Source organism: Anopheles maculipalpis, chromosome 3RL, assembly GCF_943734695.1.
Source record: "Anopheles maculipalpis chromosome 3RL, idAnoMacuDA_375_x, whole genome shotgun sequence".
In the NCBI taxonomy this organism is placed as follows: Eukaryota; Metazoa; Arthropoda; class Insecta; order Diptera; family Culicidae; genus Anopheles; species Anopheles maculipalpis.
In genome coordinates, this window is record NC_064872.1 from 66724931 (window position 1) to 66741163 (window position 16233).

Here is a 16233-nt window from a genome sequence, read left to right on the forward strand (position 1 = left end):
TGCTAGCATCTTACACGGCAAAATAGAATTTGCGTCCTCCCCAGTCTTTACCATTCTCATTGTTTGTCGCTGTTGGCCTGGCGTAACAACAAGCAAGCAAATCAAGGCAGCAGCCCTTTCGCCCACGCTGGATCAGGTTTTAATTGATCGTTAAGCTTAATGGTCGATGATGCTCTCGTTTTTCGGGATTGATGATGATTTGGTTATTTGCGGAATGGCGCATCCTCGTGTCTTTGGAGGTGGGCAACGCGTGATGCCGTTGACGGAGGTTGTGTTTAGGTTTTCTAACGCACGTAGCAAAAGAAAGCTACCATTGCTGCGGTACCTGAGCAGCAAAACATTGTTCTTCCCTCGTACTACTTTGCTTTTGGCAGGTGGCAACCGTTTTTTCGGTTAGTGCCATTTATCGTAAGGCAGTTGTTGACTAGCAGTTACGTTTAATGATACTGTCCGGAACAACGGACCAACTAATGCGCCTCTTCTCTGAATTGTGAACCGAAAGTGCTGCTACAACACATCGTTGGGGTTGATGGTGAGTGAAGCTAGTGCTTAACAGATGCGATCTCCAACGAATGGTAGAATGGGCAAGAAAATGGCTCGTTAAAGGATGGAAGTGATAAGAATGGCTGCCAGCTAAATCATATTATACACAAGACGTTGTCGTTTGGATAACTAGAGCGTAGTGACGCTTTGTACCGGATCCAAAACTGAAACAAGATCATAAAACACCTGAACACACAGTTCCTCCACAACGCTTATCCCTTTTTTTGGGAGTGCAGAAAACCGTGTACCAACTTCAGCAGATAGTAGTAACTGTATTAAAATTAACAGTGTCAGGTACGGTTTTACTGGTTCTATAACTCTTTACAATAATAGCAGCTCATAATCGTGTTGCTTTTTTCCCATTGCTACACCGAGAGGCTACAAGTTGCCTGGAGCGGTTATGCTCAAGCACTTCTGCAACAAACTGGATGCTCCAGTGCTCGAGATTTAATTTAAAATACCCCTATAGATGAAGACAAACTGTGTCAGAGCCGATGACAGCACGTAGATGTACCCGCATCTAGCAGCCTTAACAATCTTCGTCATCAACCATTCCCAATTAACTCTACTGTAAAATGACACGTACACGTACACACTCATCCCAACCCGTGGAGCACGGCCTTCCCACCGAGGTACACTTTTTGCGGGCGTTACTGTCAGCTCACCTGTATAAGTGCATCACCAGCACATGTGGGTTGCAGTAGTATTGCCTTGCTTCCAGCAAAGCAACAACCCATCATGCTGATGATCGCCATCATAAGGGCGTGGAACAGGGAGGCGGACGAAAACATTCTCCATCATCAGTACCATAGACAGGCACAGGGAAGAAACAATATGCAGACTCTTCGTGTTATAACCCCACGGATCGGTAAGGACCAGGGTACGAATCAACTTGTACCGCTACGTGCCCGTTGTTTGCAAGGCCACAAAAGTACTCCTGGCGATGCACCCACACCGTATGTGTGCGTGTGTGTGTGCCTGCAGCATGGCGCAATGTCTCGTGAAGTTCCACACATCTCCCCGGGAAGTCCACACACATCCACTTCAAACAATCAACCTTTGAAAAAGAGGATTCGTGTAACAAGCTTAGCCTTTATCCCGTTCGTTGTTTGCTCCCTTTCACTCACTGGAGCCTTTTCAGTCTCTTTCTCTCTCTCTCTCTCACACTCACTCTCTCCCTCAATACCACTATTACCCCAAAGCCCTTTTCATCACACTTCCGGCACAGAGGCTATCAAAAAACGGCGAGCCAGTTTGTTTGAAAGCAACATCAGCAATCTTTATCCGCATTGAATGTACGTGGTACAGCCGTACTTTGGGGTGGAATGGCAAAAAAAAAACCACCATCAGTCGGGCAGGAAAAATTTCCTTCCAGAAAAGAGAATGAAAAGATATTCCCGCCCTAGTACTACTTCAATCAGAAGCGCAAAGCAGCTCAGCTGTAAAACCGACCAGCAGGCATGGGTTACATGTACTGTTACTCGGTGCTATTCAGATTCATATTTTTTTTTTAGGTTGATCTCTTACATCGCGTTGAAGTTAAGATGGGTGCCGAGGCATTTCCTACCTACCTTGCGCCGAAGACACTGATGAAGCAAGCGAGCTTCAAGACAGCTTAGGCAGACAGCCCTCACAGAGAAGGAAAGAGCTAAAGTGCGTGGTGTTTCTCTGCAACCGGAAATCTTTCGGAAAAGTGAACATAAAAGCGGACAGCAAAGCAAGGCATCCAATTTCAGCAATGGCCAATCGTGAACAGAAACAAAAAATCGCACACAGGATGCATTCAGATAATGCAGCAGCCGCAGCGTAGTAAAGAGATGTGAAGTAAATAGGAAAAAAAAAATGATACAGGGGTCCGACTGTTTGCACCATAGCCGTAGCGAACGTTACGAGACCTGGGAAAAGATTAAACAGGCAAGTGTATTGGGTGGAATGCAAATATACTGGCATCTTTGCTGAAATTGCTGACATCCTGACGGATGGATGGTTCGGTTGTGGATGTTTTTTTTTTTTTTATTCTTCGGACTACTCTGCTTTGCAACAGTATTATGGATTGAATGGCCTTTGTTTTGTGGGGAAGATATTGTTTCATACATGCGCTGTCATGTTTCTTATGAGATGTAGGCATTAACTTACACTTTGGAAATGGCAGACATGTTGATTGTACGATGCTTTTAAAAAATAGATATGAAGCAATAGCAAGAACATGAAAATGTAAAATCTTTAGTTTTTGAGGTTTCATAAAAAGTAAAAGAATGCCCAAATCATGCCTTTGAGAGGGATTTTTCTGTGAGGAATAAATCTTGGACACAATTTAAAGCCACCAACAATGTCATTCGACGCGTATTATTGATAGTTAACCTCGACAAAGCAAAGGATTCTATAAAACAGACTTTAAAACACACCTAAAGCTACTGAATGACAAAACTGAATGCTCCTGAAGGACTGCAAACTGACGCTAGGTAAAAGCGATCATATCGATGTTGCTGAACGCTTGCTCCCGTTATGCCCACTTCGCGAACATCCCACCTCCACTAAGCTAAAAGCTAGCCCTAGAACGACACCCAAAGCGCTCGAAGGTACATAATAGTACACTTGTAGTGAAGGTTTTTTTCAGATCACACATACCAAGCGACACAATCATTTTCGGAGACAGCGACCGCTACACGGGTCCTGGCTCGCGAAATAGATGCCCGTGAACGAGCGTCAAAATCAAATTGCTCTCGGCGTGCCCGGCTATATGGGACGGGATTCTTGGCACAATGTTTTCCCCTCCTACAAAAAGACGATCCCCCGGGTGGGAAGGTTACAGCACAGTTCCCTTCCCTTTCGCAAAATATCGTCCCACTTCAACCCACGGAGATGGCAGGTGTGGTGGTACCAGGTTTCGATGCAACGCTCGTAACGGTGCCCGCTACGTGCGCTAATGGTTATACATACTTTAAAAGCAATAATTATAATGATCATAAACATTAAAATGATTTAGTTTATTTATGTTCTATTATTATATTGTGCGGGAAAGTTTTTGGCACGGGCACTCACTTAGCGTCGTAACGGTAAACGACGGCTACGACGATGCAGAGAGAGAAAGAAATGATGACAGGGGTCGTCCCTCTGCTTCGAAGGGAGATAATACTTGTGCGCTGCGCTTTTGTGTGATATGGCGGCGTGTTGCTCTTTTCAGCACGCGAACAGAATAACGATGGCCTCATGATGGAGGTGTATGATGGGGTGCGATTTTCATGCACACTTCTATGCGAGTAAGTGCTACACGAGTGGTAACATCGTTGCTAGTGGCTCACCTCATCTCATCTTGGCGGGCCAAACCGGCCAAGGATGCGGTCAAAGCGAGACAAAATCTTGAGTGTTGCTAGTGGAAACTTGGGCCATTAATTTATGGGATGGGAAACTATCTATGCTATCTGGTGTGGATGAGGATGAGTCTTGAAAATGTGTGCGATGGTGGTTTACGTGTAAAGAAGCATTAAAATTTTGAAATTTGAAGCTTACCTTAAAGCGAGTAGAGTGAGAAAGATTGAAAGTTATAACGGAAAACTCTCTTTCTTCTTCTCTGTCAGTGTTTTTTTTTGCTACCAAATTCATTAAATAAACCCATAAACAAGTGCCAGATTACTATGCATCATACTGTCAACCTGTGCTCCACGGCAAATATTCATTCCACAAATGCTTTATGAATTTTAAAAAACATTCACCAGTGTCCATGTTCCACTTGGCTGCTGCATTCAATAGCTAACAAGGCACAAATGTACAAGCAGAAGCTCCAACGTTTTATTTCTATCTTCACTACCCTTTCCGGTCAGCATGCGGTGGTTGCCAGCCGGGGGTTTTTATTTTTTATTTTTTCCTAAAGACTGACCCAACAATTTCCATCCTTCCATTGGTGACCGACGAGTTTGAGCTTTTAATCTTATCTGGTTAACTGTCTACATTTTGCTGTTGCTCCGGTTTGCTGTTGCTCGCATCGTGCCCGTTGTTAGCATACTCAAACGGACGTAAGGACTCATGAGCTGTCCCTCTTAAGTGGTCAGCATTTATTCGTCCTCTTGCTTGTTAGATCGGTGCTTTTTTGTCTTGTGAACGACAGTTTCAATATTTCTATTGCACATTGTTGTATGGGTGGCTCCGGGTTGAGGGTTAGGTTAAGAGTTTAGCATTCGTTTTCTACCTTCATTGCTGTAAGGCTGCCATTGACGTCGATTGTTTTGTTCTTTGTTCGTAAGCTACAATGTTTTTTTCTCGGCCATCAAATTATAATCAATAAAAGACTGTATTTTTGCAAAAGTAATTTTTGCGTTCTCTTAAAGGAAATCAAATTTAAACCTTTTTAAATTAAAGTCTCATAATAATCAGTGATAAACTCTAAATTTCGTATAATTTGAACTGAAGTAGTACATTACGATTCTTCTCATAAAAAACATATCAGGATGATCACTTGTTTCAATACAACACTATGGAAAATGTACCGGATATACATACCCCCAGGCCTCTCCCCTCTCACCCTCTCTTCCGATTAAGTCGTCTTGCTCTTTCTATGAAATTTAATCTTGGCTGGGTGGTTGGAAATATCATCTCCAAACCATAAGTCGCAACGAATCAATTATCCTGCAGTTCAAATATTGATTTTTAATTCGAATCCTTACAGCTATTGGGAATATGGTGCGAGTTTTCACTCCGCCACAGCTTCCGTCTTACTGCCCGCACAGAAATGTCTACAGATTAGCAGAGGTTTCAATTGTTTAATGTAACTTTTTCCCCTGTACTGTCGGCACCGTATCGATACAAAAGAAGTGAACGAATGAAGCAAAAACCATCGCTTAAAACTCGACGACGAACGAAGGCGCGCAAACGCCAGAACCGTATCGTGCATTCGTGCTAGTAATCCTCGGTTCGCGGTAGTGCTCATCGGTTGCGGCATAACGCAACTGACAGGCAGAAACAGCAACAGCAGATGGACGGATGTTTCAATGACGGAAGTAAAACGTACCAAAAAAAAGAGCTAATACCATTTATCGGTTACACCCGGAAGCTACCCCAGTTACACATACACACACTCACACCGGGAAAGCATCGGTGGATGGATTCCACGGTTTTTGAGACGCTTATCAGATGGCTTCGATGTGCGAGAACCCCTGGAACATGTTTCTCCCCCCGCATCTCTCAAATTCCTCTCACTGGCAGGGAAAGGGGGGAAGTTAGAAGATCGGGTTTGGGGAACAAGCAGTGGAAAACCAATATTTGACCAGCTCGTGCAATTTGGTCGAAAATCCAAATGAAATAGTCGTCATGCATCCGCGATCGTACGCTTTTTTTTGTGGAAAAGCGCGCGCTTTGTGCCGCTTTGGGCGGGAAATGGGTTTTGCTTTTTTCCTTTTTAACACTTTTTTTTTCTTTTTTGCTCTTTTTTTTCCTTCCTGAGGAAAGTTTTGAGTTTTCTAAAGTGAAGGAAACTAGAAAACGATCGATCGGTGCAGTTCATGCGCAGGATAAATCCTTCGTTATTACTTTTCATTTGCTCACTTTACACACGCCACGCTGAAGCGGTTCAGACGTATGATTTGAGTGGTGCAATCGGTCGGGCGGTGGCGGTGCAATGCGAAACGAACCGAAAAACGGTGGTAATAAAAATTATACTCCAAGGCAAATTCAATCGGCAAACAATGTAAGCTTATCGCACGAGTTGCTTAAAAAACGTAAAATGGGATCAAAAAATCTATTTTTTATTGCTTGCAACGCGATTTTTTCAATGATTCTAGATACGAATAAAAAGTATGCAACGATTGCAGATGCATTTTGAATGACAATAGGTAAATAAAAGAGATGATAGCGACAAACTACATAACAAACAGAATCAAATCGTCTGAACTTCGCTGTTTTCACAGTGATTTTAAATACTTAGAAAGCTAATAATCGTTACGGCTTTCTCTTCTCCATTACAGCGCGCATTCAAAAAAATTTTTTTTAAACTGAACTGAATTATTTTATCGCATGTTTGCCTATTTTTATCAAAAGCAATAGGTATTTTGTGATGTATATTACTTGGAATAGGGCCACGAGAGCTGAGAAATTGTTGATTAATTTATCAAGTGTTAAAAACAGCTTCTTAACTGCTCTTCCAGTGGCCGCGCATTTAATCTCAAAAATCTACACATGAACAGCTCTCGAGCTCAAACGCCAGTATTTTATCAACAATGTTATCCATTGCTTCTCGTCGATTTTCTATATCTTTTCTCAAAAGCTCCAAACCTCTGTTTTGAGAAGATTACTACGGTTTTTTCGAGTCTAGTGTCCTTAAGCCTGTTGCATTATTTTCGATACTTATGCTATTACGCTACTTCAAATTGTATTCAACAACTAAATTTCAAAAGCAAAAAAAAGTTAGCATAGCGAACACCTCCGCAAGAAGGTTGAAATCACACAATAGATAATCAACGATCAAGAAAATAATTCCCGCCGGTCGTGATGGAAAAATTATGCCATAAAAATTGATTTCAAAACCTCACAACGTGCGCGTTATGAACAAAGCAAAACACCCCCCTAACCAACGAAAAAAAGAAAAAAAAACCGTGTGACACCATACCGTCGAACGAATGTATCAAGTAGCAATAAAACAGTGGTCGATGTGTGTTTCCTCGCTGCGTGATGTGGCCCTGTTGGCAATGGTGCAGTCCCCGAGTCGCTTTGCACACGCTACCAAAGCAACACGATGCGTGGTGGAATTGGTAGGAAACGGTGACTTGTTTTGTGTCCCTCGGAACTGCGAATGGTTTGAACTTTCTCCGACTCCCAATGCTCAATTCGAACGAGCCCCTCATCTTGGCAAGAGTGGGGGAGCCTCACAGGAAGAGCGACAACAAGAAGCCTTATAGAACACTACAGTGAGCAATGGAAATCATTGCAAATAGTTTCGAGCAAGTGGAACGCTAGGAAGGAGAAATGAAAACGATTCCTACAAAACTACCATCCAAGGATGGTGGATTAAGGGAAGGCAACATGTGTAGGAAGGGGTGCAAAAAGCACAATGCAGCCCCTGCGATATCCATGCTCATATCGGGAGCATGACGCAAATGTGCAATAATATATGCAAATAAAATGATTCAATAAAATAAAATAAGAAACTATACCTCCGTTCGACGTCCATTCGACAGCATTAGAGCGAGCAGTGGCGGGTGGCGTGTATGCAAACGAAGATGGTGTGTGTGTGTGCTGAAGGGTGCGGTGTACGGCTACGACTCACAGCACAGCCGTGTGTGAGTCTTCGGGCACGTGTGAGCGCACAGTGTGCCACACTCATGCATATGACTTTGCCTTTCCTCTGTCAAAACTTTACTCACTCCAAACCTACTCGCTGTACGTTTGTTGTTATGTTTTTGCAAGGAAGCATTGTCGTATGGTTCACATAACACTGTTCCCCCCTCTCATAACTCCCGACTTTTCAACGTCTCCATTGCCTTTAACTCCAAAAGGGGGAGAGAACACAGAAAACCGAATAGAATAAAGGATTCCACACGGGTTTTTTCAGCTCTTGGGTAAAGGGGTTGAGTGCAAAAGCAGCCAATACAAAAATAAAAGGGCCCGTACGTGAAGATTCAATCCACGCACTCACAAACACACACTTATGCACACACTATTCGGAGGATTGTAAGATTTGAGCAAATAGCAAAACTTGTTACACTTCCCAAGACTCGACGCTTGTAAGCAAAACCATCATCGAGCAATACGGGAGCTGCAAATGCGGATGTGGAAAACGCAAATCGTTGCAATTATTTCACACATTATCATACAACATTGCGAACGCGATGTGAGGTGGCCACTGGGGATCATAAAATAAGAAGCGCAAACCTCTTTCGCAATCGGTACGATGGGTAAGGAGTTGTAAGCATTGAAGCAAGTGCTCCCATTTTGTGGTATGTATCCAAGTGATTTGACACCAAGTAAGCCTGCACTACACTTGCACACAAACAAACGCACACCATAAATGGGAGTCTCGAGAGTAAAGACAGCACATATTATCCTTCTCGTCGGCAGTGTTGGATTTCGGAAGTCGGTTTGCGAGCGAAATTCATAGAGCGATCTGCATACATTAAGCGTCGTCAACAAGCGCACCAAAATGGAATAGTTGGGCCCCATACCGACCGACGATTTTACGACGATGTGAAACAACATAATGCTTATGTGCACGCTGTGCGGTGCGCATAGCAATCCAATAGCATAATGTTGTCATCGCTTCGTCTATGCTGTTTCGGGTTTTTTTATATTTTTTTTTTACTAGCTTTTTTTTTGGCCGTCTGCATCTGCATGTCTGACAGTTGTTGCTGGCGAGTTGGACCCGGGATGGATTAAATAGTAGATTGGAGCGTTGAGATTTGCTGTTGATGTACGATTTGCAACATTACATTTGCATGCTTATGATGTAAAAGTGATTTCTTGCTCGTCCTTTAACATTATTTAATGTGTGTACATAAAGGCAGAAGGCATTTCGTGTTACGTGGCAGTATGATTTAAATTCTGGAAGGTTATGCATTAGGAATACCTCTCATAAATGATGTTAGTTAGTGGGTCAAATCTTGCTCAACATTTGATAAAATAATCGTTCCTGTTTGATCGTATGCTGATGGAAAACAACTTGTGGTGCGCTGATTAATTTTAATAATATAAAATAATAATATTTCAATAATAGAGCACGAGAGAACATTTTTTGTTCGGTAAGGGTACAAACATTCGAATGGATATCATTAGGCATCTCCAATACTAGCCTAATAATAAGCCCTTTCAATAAGCTTAAAGTATAATCAAAATTAAGTTTAAATAAACGATGGTTTAGTAATTTTTTATATTTTTCTTCCTACGCTTTTCTTCCAACTGATAATGATTTTCTTCCTACGCAACGAGTAAAAACAACTTCGCTTTTTTCTTGACTTAACGGTCGCTCCGGCAGTCGAATGTCTAGTAAAACTTACTGAGTAGTTGGATATTTAAATCCTCAAAAAGGGGGAATGATCCCGATGGGATTTGAATCCCGGATCTGACGAGTAATGGCCTGCATTGCTGTCACTTGTACTTCCGGACTGCCCTTAACAATTAATGCAAAATTTGTGGTTCAATTTCAGTATGCTATTTTCCTGCTATTTCATGCTATTGTTGCTATTTTTCTATGCTATTTTCCTGCTATTTGTAATGCATTAGCATTACAAATTAACAATTGTAAGTTATACGGTTAGTCCAGTCTTCAATACTAAAATAAGTGTAGCAAAAATGATAAAAAGATTTTTTTAAAATTACTATGGCTCTAATGTAACGCTGTATTGCAGTGAAATCTATACCAAAACAATATTAAAAAATATAAAAAAAAAAAATCAGCATCACAGCCATACTTCAGCTCGTTCATCATTTCTTCCTTTACACTAATTGTCTTACAACACCATCAACACAGTCACGTTCTTAAGCTCCACCAAGCAAATTTCTTCCGCCGGGTTGAAAATCGTAACACCACAAACACGAACGCGAGGACATATTCAATCGAGCATAGCAGCGAGTTTAATTAATGAGCGTTTGCACTCTCTTCCCGCTCTCGTGGATTGCTTCGCTTCGAATAATTTAAACGCTAAAATACGCATGATTAAGCATTCGCAAGTAAAGCTGTAGTGATAGCGTTCAGGCTGTGATAATGTTGTTTTTTGAGCAAATAAAATCTCAAGCCCGTTTCACTGCACGTCGCGTTTTAAGCTCATTATGCACACCAGCAGCTTCTGTAAACTGATTTTATTGTGCTGTTTAGTAAATAGTGGGCTCTCAGCCTGACCCCCCCCCCCCCCCCCCCCCCCCCAGTAGGCTGGTTCAAGAAAGGGCCCGAAAGCGATCTTATACCACATGCAAACGCTTTTTCCGGGAAAGCAACCGTCGTGAAAGCAACGAGAATGGAACCTCATCCATTGAGCAGCCCCAGCCGAACGCGAGAGGGCACATGAATGCCTTTATCCCGACCCGATCTAATGGGAAACCGCAATAAATTCGCACGACAATTCCATTCCACCCCCCCGAAACCCCCGGGGAAACGGAGACGGTTGCCCGATTTTCTTTGCTAATGCGCCGCGTGTTTTCTCCGTCTCGCTAGTCGCATTATGGTTGTCCTACGCCGGCTGCTGATGATGATGACGGGCGATGATGGTAATGGTGATCGAGTGGATGCACCCGGGCGAGCGCAATTTCCAATCCCGTGTGCGAGTGAACTGAGCAGCTGCAAGATCCATTCTTCGGCACCAAGCGAAAAGCTATTGCGAGTTTGCTAGCAAAGCGTAAACCCACCACCTATTTGGAGCTAAATCTATCGAACACTTGAAGAACGGCACACTGAAATGCACACATGCACACACACACACCGCCACCCGGAATACGGTTGGAACGCACCAGATATTTGAAAGGATTTTACTTCACCACAAAAGGCGGTTCGCCAGGTTCGAAAGGACGGCACACTGGAAGAACCTCAGCTGGGGCACTTGCATCGAATCTGTTCCGAACATTGCCCATTTGTGTTGGTTTATGTGGCACCCCATCCCCCTCCCCGGTTGCATGCTGTTGCCCACCGAAGCATACACTGATGTTGGGGCGAGAGAAAATCGAGCATAAGGGTGACGCAACTTGGTGCGGAGTCACGGAAGGCAGGGCGATAAATAGAGTGTAAATTGAGAAAATCAATTGCACATGAATTTAATCCCGGGCAAACGAGCACGTTCGACGCGGTGCGCTCCGTTTCGGGGCAACCGGGGATAGTTTTTCGGTTTCGGATGAAGACGACGCCGCCTTTTCAATGCCAGACGATCCCGATCCGTTCTTAAACCTTGCGTGCGTTTTAAGCAAAGAACAGCGTGCAAAAGCACGCCACCAGAGGAAAATGTAGGGGTTATTGTGATGGGAAATTGTTGGAATTCGGGTGCGCACACACATTCTCTCTCCCTTGTTGGAAATGTGTCGCTACAACCACCGCAATCGGAACATGCTCCGATTTTCACAAGGTCCACATGTGTGTGTGTGTGTGTGTGATTTTTTTTTTGTTGGTACCTCTCCAATCTTCGTATTCTTCTACTTCATCAAATTCCTCACCATTATCAATGAAGCACTGATGATGATCCAGCTCTTCGGACTGTGGTGGGGTTCGGAGTGCAAAAACGTGCAACCAAAGGCAATCGGGCGTCCGTGCTCGAGGTACAGAACAAATAAACATGTGCAGACTGTGCAAACAACAGCCAGCATCAGGATCAATAGACGCTCCCGACAGCTCCCAGCTGCTGACTAACAAGTGTTCTGCTGCCAGCGAAGGAACGGTTGCCGCTTTTGTCTACGGGACAACCTGCTGTTTCCTTCGAACGCCGGGCTAAACAACGAAAACCCCGTCGCATCACAATCGACGACTAAAGAGTGTAGTATTTTTCGTTCGATTGCGCTTGACAACTGAGTGCGGGGTAGAGGGGAACCGTTGCAATACGAGGGCGCACCGGTAACGGATTCGTTCGGTCGGTTTAAGATGCCGTGTGCCGTGTTGGAGCTGGCATCAGCTGGCACAATGTGCGTGCGGCTGCATTCCTCAAATGCATGCGAAACGGATTTGTGCAATCGCGCGAACATTTGGTCGGGGAAGCGAAAGACATTGCATTGCTTAAGCTTCGAGAACGACGCTGATGGTGCTGCTCGCTTTTCGGGCAAAGAATCCAATCTAGAAAGGTGAAGTTTCATATTATGCTCGTAGTGAAGCGTTTGATACAGGAATATTGATTCAATTATGAGCTTCTTGCAATGCAGCTGCGTGCATGTTCTGCAGTGTTTTAGTCTAGCTAGCGTTGCTTTTATTCTTTTCAAATGGCATCTTTTGGGGGAAACCTTTGTTGTTTAAAAATCAAAGTCATAATAAAATATATTATTCAAAAGATTAACTCTCGTTTTACTCAACAAAATTTTATTCTAAACTTATCAAGATGATTTTTTTTTAAACTGAAGGTTCTTTGCCGTGAATTGTTTGCATTTACTTGTTCAAATTGTATATTTAATTAACTGCAAGTAATTTCAAAATTTATGTAATCAAATCACAAGTCTCGTTTAATATCTGTTCAATCGCAACTCCAAGTTTGATGTTATAAAACGAGCGCGATTGGCGTTAGGTGATGGGATCAGCGAAGACAAACATTCGGACAGTGTGCAAGGGAACTCAAAAGGAGACTCAGGAAAATGTTAAAAATATTAAACATTCCGTTTTAATAAAATCTCTTGTAAAAACGAACAGCATGAGGCGATAATTCGTCTTCTTCTTAGCTTCAGGAACTTCTAAGGTCAGGTCGGCCATCGAAATGGATGACTAGACTGCCGATACCACGTAGTTGGATAGTCAGTCCTCACTAAGGGGGGACGGTCCGGATGGGGTTTGAACCATTGATTCTGACGTGTGAATACTGGTGTCGCTTGCTCCTATTCCAACGGGCCATCCCCAAAGACAATAATTTTAAAAGCGAAAAAGTATCCGAAGAATTTCCAACTTTTTCAGTATTCTGTAAGAAATTCAAACATTTGCACATCAAATTGGAATGGTGTTGCTCTGGTCTCGATCCCTAGAACTCTGGTCTCTGGAACGCTCTCTGGTTATATTTATGTGAATATTCTGTAGTCTATCTATATGACCTGTATCCTGCCTAACAGACATTTGTAACGAAATCATTAGAACTTAGGGTTTTTTTACCACTACTGGGTTTGAAAGGTTGCTATTACATATAAATACAAATCAGAATTATTTGCCGTTTGAATGAATGTAACATTAGATTTTGCTGTTTATTTATTCAGCTTTTAGTAACATGAAGCCTTTGCTCTGATGTACAAATCATGATTTGTTCTCTAATTATGCCGAATACCATGTAGTTTCTTCTTACCGTATCATACCAGCAATGTGTTTAATTTAATTTCTAATTGAACCTGTCGCATGGTCCTGGTAGATAACACCAAACTGATTTGGGATTTCTGTTTTTTTGCAGTGCAATGTCATGTGTCCCTTAACCATTCTTTTATGCTTCTTCCACAAATAACAAAGCACAGACCCTCGCTCCCTTGCAGCAAAAACAAACTTTCTCTGAACTGATATGAATTTAATTTTAGTTTCCTTAAACGCTATTAGCTGTTTTCCACACTTTACCTTTCGCGAAAAGCCGCCATACCCGGGGGAAGCTTAGCGGTACAACATTCGAGTGGACTTTTGGCGGCTAGCGAAGGATACCTCCCTCCGTCCGGGCTGGAGTTAGGTCTTTGAGACCATGACTTTACGGGTTGTTTAATTTGTTTTTCTCTCTTTTTTCTCACCCACCCCGATTGTTGCCCTGTTGCACCAAGGTGCCAGTGTTCGACTTTGTGTTTGTGTTTTCATTTCCATCCCAAGCAACCGGTTTCATCCTACCCGGCACCACACACACACCTCGTAGACTCTCACGAAGCATAAAGTGTTGTCCTTTTAGTTTTCTCACCTGAAAGAGCTCACCGAGAGTGTGTGTTGGCAGGGAGCAAAAAAAAAAAAAAAAAAAAAAAGAAAACACGACACCATCGGTCGAAGGAAAAACCACCAGTCCGCTGCCAGTCTGGTCTCGGTAAGGTGTGAAGGTGGAAAAACTGCCTTCGGCGGGAAGGTGTGGTACAATGGGGGAAAGCAAGCCTTGCGCACGGTACGGTGGCTATTTGCCCGCGGTGTCACGTGTGCCGAGCGATCGAAATGACACGTAGACAGGAGCAGCAGCATGAATGGGGCGAAAGGTGAAAATGAAATAAAACCACACGGTCAATGCTGATCCCACAGTTAGGATGGGATCCAGCAACAGGACTAACTTTTCCGACTTTTCCCGAGGCATTGGCGCAGCGGGACGACATGGTCAACACATCTCCGCCGTGCTTTCCTTCCACTCGACGATACCCTCCGCAAGGGCGCGCAACGCGGAAGAGAAACTTAAAATGGCTTTAGGGAATTTGTTTGGACAATTGGATAAATGCTAACTTCACCAATCGGCCACCACAGATGCACCAGCAACATCCGGGATGAGCTTCAGGGGCGAAAGAATCGGCGAAGTGAGGGAAAAAAGAAATCCTCCAACCAACTTCCTAGCGGCTGGATTATGTCAACCAACTTGGATCCCTGTGCACCCGATAACTATCCGATGGCTTCAGGTGTAGAGTCGCTTGATGATGAAAATAATGATTACGATCTCGGGAGAACCGTCTTGTTCTAGGCGCAATTTTCTACGCCAGCAAGGCGACCAGTAACTTCCGCAAGGGAATGCAATTATCCTATCTAATGTTTCTATCCCAGCCGGAAGCAGTGAGCGTCCTCTTAGCGAAATTTTGTTTTAAAAATTGCAAAAGATAAAAAAAATAACAAAAAACACGATTGGCGATTTCTTGCGACGGCGATTTGCCAAAAGTTTAAAACCGCACTAAAGCTTAAGTGGAAAAGTTTTTCAGCACCGAAAAAGGATTTACTCCGACTGACAGTGGATGGTTTTTGGGTTGCGAAAAGCGACTTCTGAACGCCTGCCGGGGCAATTGCAAACTGCGACCAGTAATCCAGCGCAGAATAGCGTCCAACGCAAAGGGGCAATTTGCTAAGATCACGAACATCATAAGAAACACGCTTTGCTGCGTGGACCGAGGGAGCAAAAAACAAACGGAAAACCGCGGTACTTACCGGTCCAAACTGTTCGAAGTAGCTTTTAACGTCCTCCAGCGTGGTTGGCGCTGAGAGCCCGCCCACGAATATTTTCTTCGTTCTCGTCACCATCTGTGGAAGGTAAGGGAAAAACAGAAATATTAATTGAAATGGTACAGGAAAATCGATCGATCGATTTCGAGCTGCGATGAAGTGAAAGCGAACAAGCAAAAGAACGCGATAGAAGCGATGTGATACGATTGATGGTCACTAAATGATTGGGACGTTAAATGCAAACGCTTTGACGCTCATGCCACGTCGCCACATGAGTGTGGATAAAAATGGCTTGGCATATTCATCTCCAGCGAGCGCACCATCGACATCTGCTAAGGTTAGGCAACCACAGCGGCTGGCACCAAAGCGTAATTTATGGCTAACGGTTTGTCCCTCATTTTCAGCTTACAAAAAGAACGAAAACGGAACGGCTGGGATGATTATAAATTATCTACAATTGCACAATGCCCATAAAACCAGCGTCGGAGCATATAAATACAAAACATATTTTTATTGAACAATCGTGACAGCTCGATGGCGTTGGGCAGTATGGGACGGAAAGGATCGAATTCCTTAAGCGTGCCTATTGCGAATGGTGTGCAAAGCGGAAGAGCGTCCAAAGAAGCTGGCCCTGTCTTTCGCGACAAGCGATTGGATTTAAGCGAATCTGAAGCAATATGTCTCCGGCGCCTAAAGCGTATCCTTTCACCACCAAATCGAACGTGTCGGACGTAGTGGAGAGCGATACGAAACAGAAAACTCCTGGGTCGAAATCGAATCACACACACACACACACTCACATACTAAGGAGAAAGAAAAATGGGAATTCATCCAAAATGAATGCTTTCCGTTCAGGAAGCTCAAGCAGCAGCAGCACACAGACACACACACATGAGCCTTTTCTTTTGGGGCGCGAAATTTGATCCCGAGAGCCTGGAAACGGAAAGCATTTT

At 43.5% G+C, this 16233-nt stretch overlaps 1 protein-coding gene across 7 annotated transcripts in view; it reads right to left on the reverse strand.

The window, feature by feature from the left end:
* The window catches only part of LOC126562505 (RNA-binding protein Musashi homolog Rbp6), a 584848-nt gene that overhangs the window by 160521 nt on the left and 408094 nt on the right, over positions 1 to 16233 (reverse strand). For all 7 annotated transcript variants that reach the window (XM_050219028.1, XM_050219030.1, XM_050219027.1 and 4 more), the window contains one exon: positions 15266 to 15358. In XM_050219028.1, coding sequence (XP_050074985.1) covers positions 15266 to 15358 — 93 coding nt within the window. The remainder of the gene's footprint in view (positions 1 to 15265; positions 15359 to 16233) is intronic.